General features: G+C 39.7%; 1 protein-coding gene across 2 annotated transcripts in view; it reads right to left on the reverse strand.

Moving 5' to 3' along the window:
• VPS53 (VPS53 subunit of GARP complex) overlaps window positions 1–15,074 on the reverse strand; it is a 122,690-nt gene that overhangs the window by 39,602 nt on the left and 68,014 nt on the right. For both annotated transcript variants that reach the window (XM_016138974.2, XM_016138975.2), the window contains 2 exons: window positions 10,158–10,252; window positions 737–979 (listed from right to left, as the gene is read on the reverse strand). In XM_016138974.2, the coding sequence (XP_015994460.1) occupies window positions 737–979; window positions 10,158–10,252 (338 nt within the window). The remainder of the gene's footprint in view (window positions 1–736; window positions 980–10,157; window positions 10,253–15,074) is intronic.

Here is a 15,074-nt window from a genome sequence, read left to right on the forward strand (position 1 = left end):
ATGGGGATGATTTATAAATACTAAATTCTGAAGCATTACTTTAGATTATATTCTAATACAATTAAAATTGCTATAGTATAACCAAATCATCTCTAAAATTCTAGTTGAACGAACCATTTATTTTAATAAGCAATAAAACAATATTCCAATGTCCCAGTGAATGCAGTGTAGTCGCTATAATTAAGAGCTGTACTATGCAATCCCCTCCCTGCAAATCCCACCACATCTTTAAACCTTAGACTCTATCCAGCATAACAAGATACACACACCATAGGAGAGACTTTGGAACATAATTGAATTGAGAGAAAAGCAAACTCATGCCTCTCATCTATTCATCATCCTAGGGTGCATTCTCATCAAATGGGACCAGAATGAAATAGGCCATGCTGTTTGAAAGTTACTTCCACCACCATCCCACTTTTTCCCCCCCAAGTATCTACCATTAAATCCATTTAAATTAAATACATATATAATGGACTGACTCCCTTGAGTCAACTGCAGTCAAGATCTGACCTACACTGGCAGCCAGTGTTGGCACTTCTAACAGTCTTGATCAGCTGTGGAATCCCATTTAGAAAGGAAATAGTCTCAGATCCTTGAGAACTCAATAAGGCTATTTTCCTCCTTGATACTTTTAGCAGTTCAGCAAACAACTTCAGAGTGGATTTCCTAAAAGTTTCCCATATTTAGGTATGTTCAGAATCTTACTTCACCACTTAGGAAAATTAGGACTCACTTGGGCAGGTTGCCAGAGAGGATTTTCCAGGCATATTCTCGAAGGTACTTCTGGAAAATGGTGGTCAAAGCGATCATTGGCTCCCCAGTACTGAGTTGGGAGCACTGCACCATGCACTTCTTGTAGTAGACAAAGAGATCAGCGCAGCTGGGGAGCACGGCACCTCCTTCATCAGTGTTGGGCTTAGGTGGCCCCTGGGCTTTGAAATCAGCCACAAACCGATCTATCAGCTCTCCAAGGTTTCTAAGAAGAAGAAAACCTGAAATATTATTTTACTTCAAGAAAGAGAAAGCAAATAAATGTGCTTGACTACCAAGAGTAAATCATTCCTAATGCTGTCTACATTTAAAATTCAACCTGTTATCATCAATATCATCGTTAACCACCCCATTACTCCTAAGTAAGAGCAGTAATAAAATGTGGCATTTGTGTGCTGCTCTATACTTTTCAAAGTATTTCACGATCACATTTGATCCCAAGCCCCTGTGAGGGAGATAAGATATTACTGGACCCTCTAAGACATGAAAAAATGAAGGCCTAGAAAGCCCGTCATTCATTTTAGAGCCCAGAATCCACCACTTAAGCACATACACTAGTCCCACTACCATATTAGTACCATCTCCCCTTTCCATAAATGAAAATCCTAACTAATGACAGTGAACATTTTCTGAACACTTGTGATATCCAGGTGTTATGTCAGCATCTTATAAGCGTCATTTCAATGAACTTCACTTAATCTTCACAATAACCATTTAAGTGGGTATTATTACTATCTTCATTTTCAGAAAGCGAAGAGCAGAAAAGTTAAGGACCTTGTCCAAGGTCATACAGCAAGACAGCAAGACAGCCAGGATTCAAAACCAAGCACCCTAGCTCCAAACCTCAGCCACTCTACCCTAGTACTGCCTGAAACACAAAAAGGTTATGATCAGTAAATATTTAGGTATCCTTAACCTAAATGTGCTCAAGAGATACATGCCAAAATAAAGAGAAAGTAAAGAAATATTCTAGTGCTTTCTTTCTCCTTTAATGAATTTTTTTTTTCCTTAAAATTTCCAGAATTGAAAGTACACAAAATCTTGGGAGAAGAGAGGATACAGTAGCACCAGGCTTGCCCTAGATCAGGATGGTGATGATGGCTGCAATTTTCTCCCATCTCCTATTCAAACATCATTGAACTTGCCTCAGTCATAATGAGTCATCACTAGTTAGAATCCAGCAGGGCTGTATTGCTGTTCCCTGCAAAGTTGTGCTGTATAGAAAATGGGAAGGGTCCCCACCCCTCTTGACATTTTGCATCTTTTTAGGTGGCTATCTAAAGCTACAGAAATCCAGCTGTGCTTTTAAAATGTATTTAAATAACAGTCAGGAAGAAAAAGACAAGAACCACACACAGCATCAATTCCTGATTAGCAGGAATAAGAGAAAATTGACATTTTACTCAAGAGCATTTGTTAATTAAAGTTTATTATATCCAGATGTAGCCATCCTGCCCTCAAATTTCAGGCCTAGGCTACGTCTTTGTCTGTGGTGACAATCAGCAAGCAGGGAAGGCACTCCAGGGTTACTACCCCCATTCCTCACAACCTCTTCTTGCCTTAACCTTTCCAGTTAATCTCCCACCTCTCCTCCACGGTGACCCTATGCTCCAGCGAGGCTCACCTCAGCTGCTGCCTGCTCCATCTCTATTCCTGACTCTGCCTTTGCCTGGATGCCTCCCCCAGCCTAGACGTTCTCCCACTACCTCTCTCCTCATCCTTTAAGCTCAGCTCATGTACCCAGACAACTCCTACTCACAACAATTCTCTCTCTCATTTCAACTTGTCATCTATAACACACTGATATTTTACTTTTCAAAGATATTTTATTTTCTAAAGGCCTTCCATATGCAGAATGTCTATCAAGTTACTTTGACACTGTTCTCTGGTGTTAACGAGAAGTTAGGATATCAACTATTCAAGGACCATGTAGACTGGGCCCATGGAGGCAACATTCATCAATAATGGCAATCATTCTCACTGATCTTTGGTGTAATTTCAGGATCCTTTTTGAGACAGCACTCTAGCCAGCTACTTCTAATAAGCCGAAGTTGGTACAAAAGGTGAAGTTTGCTTGCTACACAATAGCAGAACTTGTATTTCATGTATAAGCTCCATGAGAGTAGGGATCATCATGTTTAAATTACTTCAGCTCTCCCCAGATCCACCCCTTGTGTTCATGTATGAAGCTAATCTCTCAGTTATGTTGGTGCCCAGCACACACTCAGTTGACCAACCTCCACACTTTGTTCCTAAGGGGTGGGAATGGAAGGGTGGGAAGGTGGAGACGGGGTGGGGGCGGGTGCAGTGGAGGAGAGCATGTAACGCAAGCCAAAAGCTTCCACTTTAATCTTATGAGTCTAATCTCCAAACCTGTAGTGCCAACCAAGACAGGGGACAGAGCTCTGAAGTGTTTTTATTTTAACCACTTACTCAATTCCCCTAGAAGCCGAAGTCAGGATACTACTTACTCACCAACCACCTATTTCAGAGCCAACCTGATGAGTAAGATTATAAATTAGTTATGATCATAGAATGTAAAGAAAATTTCCACTTCAAAAAACTCTAAAGACCTTCCATATTTTGCAGAATGTCTACCAAGTTACTTTTGACATTGTTCTCCGGTGCTTGCAAGAAGTAAACCAGTCAGCGTAATCCTCCCCTCCTTTCCATCTCCCATTCTTTGCATTAGCACAATTCTATGCCACACAAGACATCGGAAAATAAGTACTCATTTCACAGATGGGAACAGTAACAGTTACCCCAGTGGGAATGGGCATGGTTCATTAGTTTGAATAGATGATCCAATCCAATCAAACACTGACTGAGCACTTAGGTATATGCAAAGCTCTATGGACTGTAAGTTTAAGATATAAATGAATTCAACTAAAAAAAAAAATAAGAAAGGTTAGGTTATCACTTCTTCAAAGCACAAAACACTACCCTGAGTTTTGGCAACATCTTGTAAGACTACTAGAGAAAGGGATGTGTGCCATATTGACTTCTTGATTGGAATCACAAGGAGGCACCTTTCACACCCTAGAGCAATTACAATCGAGTAAGGGTTTACAAAGGGTGCCATGGGGGTTACACAGTGTCTGCCCATTAGAAGCTTTGACCTTATTGGGGAGATAGGACCCTCATGCTTATGATATTTAGATTCTCAGATAGCACAAAAATTTTGCAGTATACACAAAGTGAAAATTTTGGTTTAGACAAAGGAAATGACAGGACACTAGAGAGAACATTTCACAGCAGATTCAGGTGAAAATTAAGGCACAGAGTTGGAAGTGAGCATAGCATATACTGTGAGGAAGAGAGAGTGGGAAGGAGGAGAAGAGTTTGGCTGAGGTAGAGGACATAAATATGGAAAAGTTCGCTTGCAGTTTGATTTATACACTTCTCTGTATTCCACAGCCAAGTATTCATGTCTTTATCCCTTCACGCTGTGTGCCACAGTCTTTCTTTGGTCTCTATTACTAAGCTCTGAACTTATAGACTAGGCATGTGCTTCGTACATTATAAATACAATCTCATTTAATCCTCAGAACAGACTTGAGAAGAAGGCCTTATTACTGCCATCTTATAAATGAAGAGACTGAGGCTGAGGAAAGTAATATTATTTGCCCAAGGTCATAGAATTATCAGAGCTGAAATCAGAACTTGGGTCTGTCTTGACACCAAAGCTAAGCTCTATCCACTCACTGTACCATGCTTTAATTTCAAAACCATAAAGCACTATACAGATATATGATATTACGATTATTAGCATTAGCCACTTTCTCTCCAGCTTGATGAAACACGTCATGGATGTAGATGGTGTCTTTCACCCTCTTCCCTGTAGCTTGAGCTTTTTACCCGAGAACTGTATAAGCATTTCTGGGGGGCATGTGAAATACTGCTGGGTTTCCAATGACAAATAAAATGACCCAGGAATAAAGATTACTGCAGAGTACTGTCAGTAGAGGGAAAGATGAAATCACAAAGAGAAGAAAAACCACACTGCAGACCAAGCTTATCTATGGATGACCAAGGCAGTTTCTTCTGGTGGAGCTACAGCCAACGTTTACAGAAATAATATTCTAATTGGAAAGTAAAGTAATGATGGCACTGGGAGAGGAAGAAGGCAGTCGGAAAAAGTCGGCAAGGAGGTAAGCATGGGCAAAGCAGCTTAAGATGCCCAGGAGGTTACAGAACTTGTTAATTCAAGGGCACCTGAACTAATTTGCACCACTTTCCCTTCCCTTTGGTTGGGGGCAAGGATTTGGCTCTGGTGTGGCCCGTGGGGTTGGGAAACCAAGGTGTGGCTTGAGCCCAACTGGGAGATGAGTGACACATAGGTAAGCAGAGCAAATAAGTAAGTACATGGACGGTACTGGGAGTCAAGTTTCTCACTGCTGTAGGAGGTAGTTACAGACATGTAATGAAGGAGGCTAAAATAAATCCTGTGGTCTTGGGTTACAATTGGAAGTATCAGCATAAACTCACAGGTTTTACCACAGAAATAGGTATAAAAATAAATATAGATGTATATGTATATACACATACATATATTTCTTAGCTTTCTCAGCTGAAAGGACCTACAAACATGACATCCAGCGTGAAGTGGTTCCAATGGCCATCATGGACAATGTGATCATTAAATAATAATGGATCTTGGAGGAAAAAAAAGGACATTAGTAGAAAAAGGGGTGAAGTCCAAATGAGGTCTGGCATTTAGTATAGTACCATACTCGTGTTAACTTGAGGGTTCTGATAACTGTACTATGGTTATGTAAGACGTTAGCATCAGGGGAGCTTGGTAGAAGCGAACATGGAAAATCTGTACTACTTTTGAAAATTTTCAGTAGGTCTAAATTTATTCCAACAGAAAGTGAAACACAAAAAGAGAGTAATGGCTATAACCCATTGAATAAAAAAGGAAACCATGAGTCCACGCTTATATAAATAAATGGGAAGAAGAGAAAGCTTTTTCTTAAAAATATAATGCCAACTAATAAATGGAGAAGAAATGACAAAATTAGAAAAATCATTATTTGGCAACTATCTCAGTAATAAATTATTCAGGCAAGTATCGTCAATGGGCGATAAAATAAGTAGGTGAAAGATGAGAAAAAGCCTATTTATATGGTTTCAACATTTCTCCTGACACGTATTAATTACTTACTAATAAACAGAGAAACCTGGCAGACACCTTCTAAAGCAAGTCATAAAAATGAACACCATAAGTTGTGAGACAAACTGACACTAGGTGTCTCCTGACATGAATTACTGAGAACACAGCATCACTTCTGTATAAATCACGAGAAAACATCAGTCAAACGCAGATGGAGAGACATTCCACAAAGTAACTGGCCCGTACTCTTCAAAAATTTCAAGGTCATGCAAGATAAAGAAAGGATAAATTATTCTTCTGGACTGAAGGAGACGAAAGAGGCATGACAAAGGAATGCAAACCACGGTCCCTGAATGAATTCTGGATTTATAAAAAACACGATTGGAACAACTGGTGAAATGTAATGGGGTCTATGGATTAAACGGCAATACTGTCCCTATGTTAATTTCCTGATTTGATGGTTGTACAGTGGTTATGTAGATTGTGTCCTCATTTAAAGGAAATGCACGGTGAAGTATTACGAAGTAATGGGGCATCTTGCCTGCATTTTGAGAATTTAAATTGCTCAGAAAAAATACGTATGTGTACATATATGTATGTGTGCATACGTGAGTGTATATGTGAGACAGGAGGGAGAAATAACTGTTAATTGGGGAATCTGGGTGAAGGGTATACAGAAGGTACAAGTATAATTCTTGTGGCTCTTCTGAAAGTTTTAAATTTACAGAGAAACTTTAGGCTTGATGAAGCTAGAAGAAGTTGTTCTGTTTCAACAGAAATTAAAGGGAACTCAGGAGAATGGGCAGAAATGGAGTCACTAATAATTTCTGACTGAGAATGTCACCGAATGAAGTACCTATGTAGAAAAATCTCTTCTGTAAAAGTCAGCTGAAGAAAATCACTAGATTGTCAAAAGTAGAAATTACACCAGATTCCTCCTTAAACATGAACAAAAACTGAGAAAGATGCATAAAGCATGTAAAATGGCTCGGCCCAACATGCTAAAAAGGTGGCTTCGAGGACATCTCCACTTCCTGCTTCCTCTGTGGGTACTGACTCTGTAGTCCTATTACTGCCTGGTTTTTGGCTGGGGCAGGTGGGAGGCTGGGGAGTTGAGAGGATGAACCCCAGGCTCGACCAACAGAAAGCTGGCAACACTGATCAAGCTGCCCAACCGTCTGAGTCCGAAATAAGATCACAGAGAGGGCAGGGCGAGTACAGTTTCTGTTCACTTGTGCCAAGTGCCAAGATGTTACCTCATTTCATCCTCACCACTAGGAGAGGGACATTATTAACTTCACTGCAGAGAGGGCAAAACAAACTTGGAGAGGTTAAGTACCATGCTCGAGGTCCCAGGCTGGTGAGTGACTCAAATCCAGGTCTGTCTGGCCCATGCTCTCCACTCCACTGTGTTGGGTCTCTATCATCTGGGAGTTTGTAAGTGTTCTAAGATTATCCTCCTTTGCAGATTTTTGAGTCAGAGCCACAAGAGTAGTAATTTCTACAAAACCAGTTCCCACCTGAGTTTCTTCCCCAGCATTGGGAGTCTTTGACTTGAAGGAGAAAGGGCTTTAAAGAACCCCTTGAAATTGTTCTCAAAAAAGTGTGTGGGTTTATGAGGATTTCTTTCTTTCTTTCTTTTTTTTTTTTTTTGGCAGGAGAATCCATGGCTTTCATCAGGTTCTCAAAGGGATCTATGATTCAAAAAAGGTTACTAACCACTGCTTTAGGGATTATTTTGTCTGATTCTCTTCTTTAACAGATGAGGAAATGGATTTCTTGAATTCTATTTTCTACTTCAAGCTTTTGCTGCTTATTCTGGAGCAACAACAGCCGGCCTACGCAGCTCTCCTACGAGGAGCTTCCGCTACTTCCCTCGTGCTGTGGAAACATCCTAGTAAGGCCAAACGGCAAGACGAGTGGCCAGCACTTCATTTTTCAAAGAGAAATGGAGAGTCCCTAAGGAAGGAAGGTCTGGCTCTTTGCCCAAAGTACCATGAACAATGAGCATGCTTTATATGAATCAAGGCCATATAAAGAAAAAAGTAGATACCAGAATTATAATAATTTGGAAAAATGACTCTTTAGACCAGGTAGGTTGTGGGAGAGTATGTGGTTATCTCAGATATGCACTTTAAACCCTGCAACCAATAGCTTTTAAGCCTTTTTAATAAGAATTTGAGTTGATATGAGAAGAAGGGGCTTTGTCCAGAAATAGTTATCCAGGTGGGTTGCTCTACGACCTGCTGATCTAGTAGACAAATAACAGGTCCTTTTTCCTACCCCTCAGGGGTGTCTTATTACCTTCCTGAGAGAAAACTTTCTGAATGCAGAAGACGGGGTGCTTCAAAGGACTATTAGGCAATATAACTACTGCCCTGTGTGGCTGTAGACATAAACCCAACAGATAGAGAGCAGGAAGAAAACTGTGGCTTTATAAGGCAAAAAAGGTCAAGGTAACTTTTTTTTGGGGGGGGGGGGCGGGCTAGGTAGGGAGCAGCAAGATACTTTTTGTTAATGTAGAAGCTCTCTGACAAAGTTCATTTCCTGGGATTTTAATATGAAGCATTTTGCAATTGTGGGGAAAAAGAGTAGAAGCTAGCTATGAAACCAAATAAATGAATGATAATAATGTTCCATGTGGTGATTCTACTTGAAATATTCTCTTAATCTTATAGTTTACTCCTGAAACATATGTGAAAATGAGAATTTGCTAACCCATGACAGAATCATTGAAAGAGGAAAAAAACAAAACACAACTGAATTTCAGCGCCTAAATGCTTTCCCAGAGAACACCCCTCAAGAACTTTCTCACAGCCGCTGTCTGCCCTGTGGGAGCCACTGTCCGGTCCTCCGAAGTGTGTTCTTTGGGCTATCAGACCTCTTCTCGGAGCCTGGGCCAGCCTGCCTCCAGTTAGCTCGGCCTCGTCCAGAAACCCGACCTTTTCAAAATCTGCCTTCTGGGATAGAAGGGCCAGCATACTCAGGCTGTGGGCAGAGATTTAGGGGTGAGGAGGGGTCTTCCTCTGTCGCATGAACAGTGGACACTGGAACATGAACACACTCTTTTGGCAGTGAGGAAACTTGGTTACAGTGGGCTGCTTTGTAAAAAATTTCTGGAGCTCCTCAGTTTGTAAAAAGCATGTACATTAAATGGATGATAATAAAAGAAGAACCCATCAGTCCACACTGACACAAATAAACAAACAAACATGGGTGAGAAGGGAAGCTCTTCCTTATAGTAGAACTCCAATTAGTAAATGCTGAAGAAATGATGGAAACAGACAATCAACATTTGACAAACACTGCAGTAATAACTGCTTCGGGCAGGAATCATCAGGGGATGTCAAAATGAGTGGGTGATGAGAAACAGGAGATTTATATAGTCCCAAAGAATCCTCCCCACAAGATACTTATTAATTACGAAGAGAAAAATAGTGGCTTCATAGACAGAAAGCTGGCAGACACCACCTAAAGCAAGTGATCAAAGTCAACATCCCCAGTAATGAGACAAATTCTGCCTCCTGATACAATGTACCGAGAAGGATATAACAGTACCTCTATTATCCCCAAAATGCATAGTCTGGATTTAATTAAGAAGAAACATTAGACAAATCAAAATTGAGGGCACTGTACAGAACTGGTCAGTACTCTTTAAAGTATCAAGATCATGAAAGACAAAAGACTGAGGAACCGTTCAAGATTAAAGGAGACTAAAGAGAGCTGGCAACTAAATGTCTCACTGGATCTTGGACCAGGAAAAGGACATTTGTGGGACAATGTTACCTTCCTGAGTTTGACAACTGTGGTTATGAAAAATGTTAACGTTCTCTAGGGGAAAGGTCTATGAGAACTTTTTATAACCTTTTTGTAAGTCTGAATTATTTCAAAACAAAAAGTAAAACAAATTATACTTGAAAACATTTACATTAGAGACTTTCTTACCTCCTTTTTCCAGTGCCTGACATTATAAAGCCTGTGGGCTGACATATACAGCTACGTAAGGGCTCAGTGCCCACGTAGGAAGGCGGTGTTGGGATCCATCTGGGACCTTATTAGAGTCAAATTCAGACTTCTGAGATTTATAGACACAATAAATGATAACGTTCAAGAGATATAAAAATATCCTTAACAGGTTTCCAGGGAGGGTAACAGGCATGCCAAATCCCTCCTTCAGCCTCTGGAAGGGGTCATGCCCTTGGGAAGCCCAACCACGATCAGAGGAGGGAGAAATGCAACAGAAAATAGCAAAATATTCATCACTCACTTGTCCTGGGACTCAATATACACGTAAAGATGAGGCTCAAAACACTTGGAAACAATGCCATGAAACGGATTGTCTGGGGCTTTAGGCTTCTTTGGCTGTAAAGAAAAAAAGAAAAGAAAAAGAAACCCTATACTTGAACCATCTTTACAAATTTTCAAGCAGTTTCAAAGAAAACATTCCTTCAAAGTTTGCTCCTAACTCACAGATAGAAAGCACTCAATGTAACTCAACTGGGACTATATTGTGCATTATAATTTATGCCAGTTTATGAATAATAAACCAGCTTTGTTAGCAACATTTACTTGCTCTGTATGGTGAAAGATTTACTAATACTCTGATAACACAAGCACTTTCAGTTTGGAAGCTATTCATCATCTGTCTGATGAATATTTTAACTTAAAAATGTTAAATCCTAGCTATTAACTGTGCTTATATTTGTAGTGTTTTAAAATTTATAAAGTGCTTTCATATGATCTAATTTTGATAGCCTCCTTTTACTGATTCTTATTATGGGTCAAGTACTTTGATACGAAATAACATCTCATCTATTCCTCACAACAACCCTCAATGTAGGAATTATTACTACTACTTTATACCTAGAGAAAGTGAGGTCAAGAGGGTCCTAGCAGCCTGCCCAAAGGTACATGGTGAAGTTTCCTATCCCCTAAACTAGAATTCTTTTGATTCTATCATTGCTTTCTTGCAATGATTCCTAGACTGTTGAATTTCATCATAAGTAAATGTCAGGGGACCAACAAAGACTTGCTAACTTTTTATTTAGCTACTTACTATTCTTACCACAAGTTCCTAAAAGAAAGAGTATTTTATACCCAAACATTATATGAAGAAAATAGCAACATAAAGGCAGTAAGTCCTTTCTAAGAAAAGATAGTTGGTGACCTTATACAACATAGACAGACTGACAGACAGAGTGGCTGTTTTGTTTTTATTTTTTTGCGTTGGACCAACGAAAAACTGGACCAGCGCTAGCCCTCCTCAACTTGGAAACCACTGATATCTACATTATCTAGGCAGGCAAGCATTTAAAAACTATATTTGCTACTTAATGTTTTTTCAAAACATCTAAAACATAAACAAGGATTTTCCTACATCTATTTCTAAAAAAGGTCAATTCTGTCTATTGTCAAATGTCAACAAAAGGACCTTGAGTCCTTGCGGGATTGATACTACAGTGTAACTTGGGTATAAATTGGTACCTACAGCATACTTGTTGATTGAACTGCTCATATCTTTTAATAAATTCAAGAAAAGTTAAGCCCCTAATTACAGAAAGAAATGATTACCTTCTTCCAGGAATTAAAAAAAATTACATGTTGGAATGGTTAAAAGCATCTGTAAAAACTGGTAATGATCACCAAAAATTAAATGTCCACCTTAGACATATCCCATTCAATCTCGTATTAAGCTATTTTTTCTTTTCCCCTAAGAGTCCTTTGTCTTTAATTTTTTTGGTAAGGTTCCTAGAAACTCTGATCCTCCCTAAAAATAACTATAATCTGGGCGTTTTCTCTTATCCTCCAGAAGCGATTGCCTAAGTCAGACCTTATGCTAAGATTATGAGAAACTCAAAGACTGGGTTCGCTGAATTTGAATTGGCTGGATCCAAAGTTCTACTTCGTTTCCTAGATGCCCAGGAGTTTTGGCACACTTCCATTATGTTTGAAATAGAAGATTCATGAGGTAGTGTGATGGTTGTGAGGGGGTGGTCCTTACCTATTTGTTCTATATTTTCCAAGTCAGTTATCTATTTTTTTATCTTATTCTTTTTAACAAGGTGTTTTTGTTAAATGAATAGACAATGAGATTTAATTTGCCTAACCCTCTAAGACTAGATATCAGGAATTTAAAATTGGAAAATATAACCACTATACCCAGAAATATTTATTAAAATATAATCATCATTAGTATTATAATTATTCCCTCTAGATTTTCTTCCCTTAATGGAAATATTCGAACATCTACAGGATAGCTTCTGATAATCATAAAAGGGAGTTTATATAATACAGAATGTTGTCGTGTTTTAACTCAACATGTAAATTTTGTATTTGGCTTTATTAACTAACTTACATGTACTTTCCCAACTACTGACAATGTTTTAATTTATAATTTTAGAATGACTACATTATGAAATTTAAATAAAGTCTATAGATAATAATATTGAACTGATGTTAAATTTTCTGAGTTTGATCTGTGGTAATTTAAGTGAACATCCTTCTTAGGAAATACATATTGAAATATTTAGAGGTAAAGGGCATGATATCTGCAAACTTACACATTATTCTGAGAGAAAGACAAAGGATAGAGAAAGAGGAAAGGAGAGGGAAGGGAGGAAGAAGCAGGGAGGAAATGATAAAGCAAATGTAGCAAAATGTTAACACCTGGTGAAGCCAGATAAAAGATATTTGAGAGTTCTTTGTAATATTCTTAATACTTTTCCCTAAGTTTGACATTTTTTGAAAAAGTAAAAGAAAAAAAAGGGGGTGGGGAATGGATGCCAACAGCCTGGCAGATAATCCCAGAGGCAGTAGTGGCGTACTCTTAAGAAATGGCACATCATCAACACTCTAGATGGCCTGGAGGACAATAATGTGTGGGACAAAGCAGCCATCCATGCCTAAGTAAAAAGGGGTTAGAATCAAGTTCTTAGTTTTGATAATGCACTATAGTTATGGTAGTTGCCATTACTGGGGAAGCTGGGAGATGGGCACACAGGACCTCTGTACTCTGCAGCTTCTTACGATGCCATATGCAATTACTTCAAAATAAAAAGTTTTTTAAAAAGTGGTTCAGGAGAGTTGGACTCTGAAAGTGAAGAAGTTTTAGGAATATCTTGACCTATTTTGTTCTGCTTATATTTTCCTTGGTATGTATACATGAAAGTGATATATGATAAAAACCTCTAAGTCTCAAGAGCTCATTCAGTGTAAATACAAAATATTATAGACTCTAAGCAATAAAATGGCTCCATGATATTCCAACAAACTCATCCTGATTAGTCTCCTACAGGTCCTGTGCTTGATGAGGCCCCACAGAACACTCTGAATTTGGCACTCAGAATGCTGCATAATCAGACAGGGCAGGTGTCCTAACTCCACCTGCAGGTGACTGTGCCCCAGGCAGCCTCTGCACACTAGTGCCACTGCCCTCTGCCCGCAGTGAGGAGAGGCCTGTCACCATGGCTCTGCTCTAAGTCCTCTTGCAGTGCTTTTAGTGTGAGTTGGAAGCAAGAGCGGAACAATGGCAGAGATTGCCTGACGTCTCCTTTTTCTTTTTCCCCACAGGGCTGCCTCCTGCCTACAGATGCTTTACCAATGAGCTCAGATTTAGATAATAGGTGCTGGAATTTCAACTCAAACTGGTGTCTCCCTTTGCATTGTCCAGCTCCCCAAAGGGTTGCTTCTCCGCTTAAAGCATAAAATAAGTCATTTAGCAGTAGCATTCAGGCTGGATATCTGAGTGTGTGAATTCTGTCCAAAAGCTGCAGATGTTTAAGCTATTTCCTCCTGGAGTTTGATGGAATAATAAAAGGTTACTGTTGTCACAGTAAGGAGGTCTGCAGCTGGTCCCATTTCCTTTTATTACTATCCAATGTAAACAGATTAAATCTAACTGCTCAGATCACCAGAAGGGTATATTTTTAACCAGAAATTCCTTATTTATTCTCCCTTTCTTTTATACTTTGAGCACCCTCAGCCTCTTTTCATATGCCATTTTGTCTTTGGGGATATGTTGGCAACTGATTGTTCAAAAGAAATACCTCTTTTCAAATTCATTCCCCCCTTTCAATAGCTAAAAATGCAGTAGTGAGCAGGGAGTAACCCTTACCTTCAGGGCAAACTGTCTACAGATTACAGTGCTGCAGGGGATTGGGGAACCCAGGGGAGCCCCTAGGGGAACCACTAGGGGCCTTCCCCTTCCACCTCTGGCCAAGCTCACTGCCAGCATCTGTGGACCTCCTCCCCAACGCCCCATGGGGCTCCTGGGCACCTAACTCCAGAAGCCAGTAAGTGGCTGGGAAGAGGGAGATTCTGGAGCTCCCACCTAATCAATCACAAGCAAGACAAGTGCTGGTAAGGCAGTGGAAGGTTGGGAATGGTAGCCGAGGAGGCATTAGTCCTTGCTATTTAAGTTTTATTACTAACAAGTTAACAATCTGTGAACTTGCAGGTAGATCATCTAATCCAGGGGATTTTAGTACTTTCTTTTTAAACAGACCTAAAACCCCTGGTTCAGAAGTCATTTTACCTGGAAGTATACAATAAAAGTGATTCATAATAGAACTGCTCTGCTTGGAGGAACCTAGGGCCCCGGTCTCTTCCCAACTCTCCTCGGTGACATCTGATGGGCATTAACAAATATGATTTGAAAACCATTAGCTATCTCTAAAGATGAAGAAACTAGAGAAGTCTAGAGAGAGTAAAAACAACAACAACAACAAAACAAAACAAAACAAAAAACCTACCTAAGGTCACACGGTCAATAAATGACAGACCAGAGTCTGGCATTTTCCCCACCACATGACTGCTTTACCCATGTATCTGTGTTCTGTGCCCTCAGACTGAGCAGGTCTTGGGACTTACAACAATAACTTTGAGCTTCCAGAATGAGCAAAAAGCTCCATGAGAAAGAAATATCATATTTTACCTGGCAAAACTGATTTTGTAGGTAATTGGGGGACTCTATCCTAATCCAGTTTAATAACACCCAGAGATAACTATCTAAAGGGATAACTTTTCACAGCAGCAGCACGAGCACCTGAGTATTCGACTACAAAATTCTGGACATGACAATGGCAACCACTAGTATCGGGGAGACATGAGGACCCTGAAAATAACACTACTACACAAAGCAAGCTAAAAGGGGGCAGGTGACCGAAATGTGAGTGGAGGTTACACC

The sequence above is a fragment of the Rousettus aegyptiacus genome, unplaced genomic scaffold (assembly GCF_014176215.1).
Source record: "Rousettus aegyptiacus isolate mRouAeg1 unplaced genomic scaffold, mRouAeg1.p scaffold_m13_p_6, whole genome shotgun sequence".
In the NCBI taxonomy this organism is placed as follows: Eukaryota; Metazoa; Chordata; class Mammalia; order Chiroptera; family Pteropodidae; genus Rousettus; species Rousettus aegyptiacus.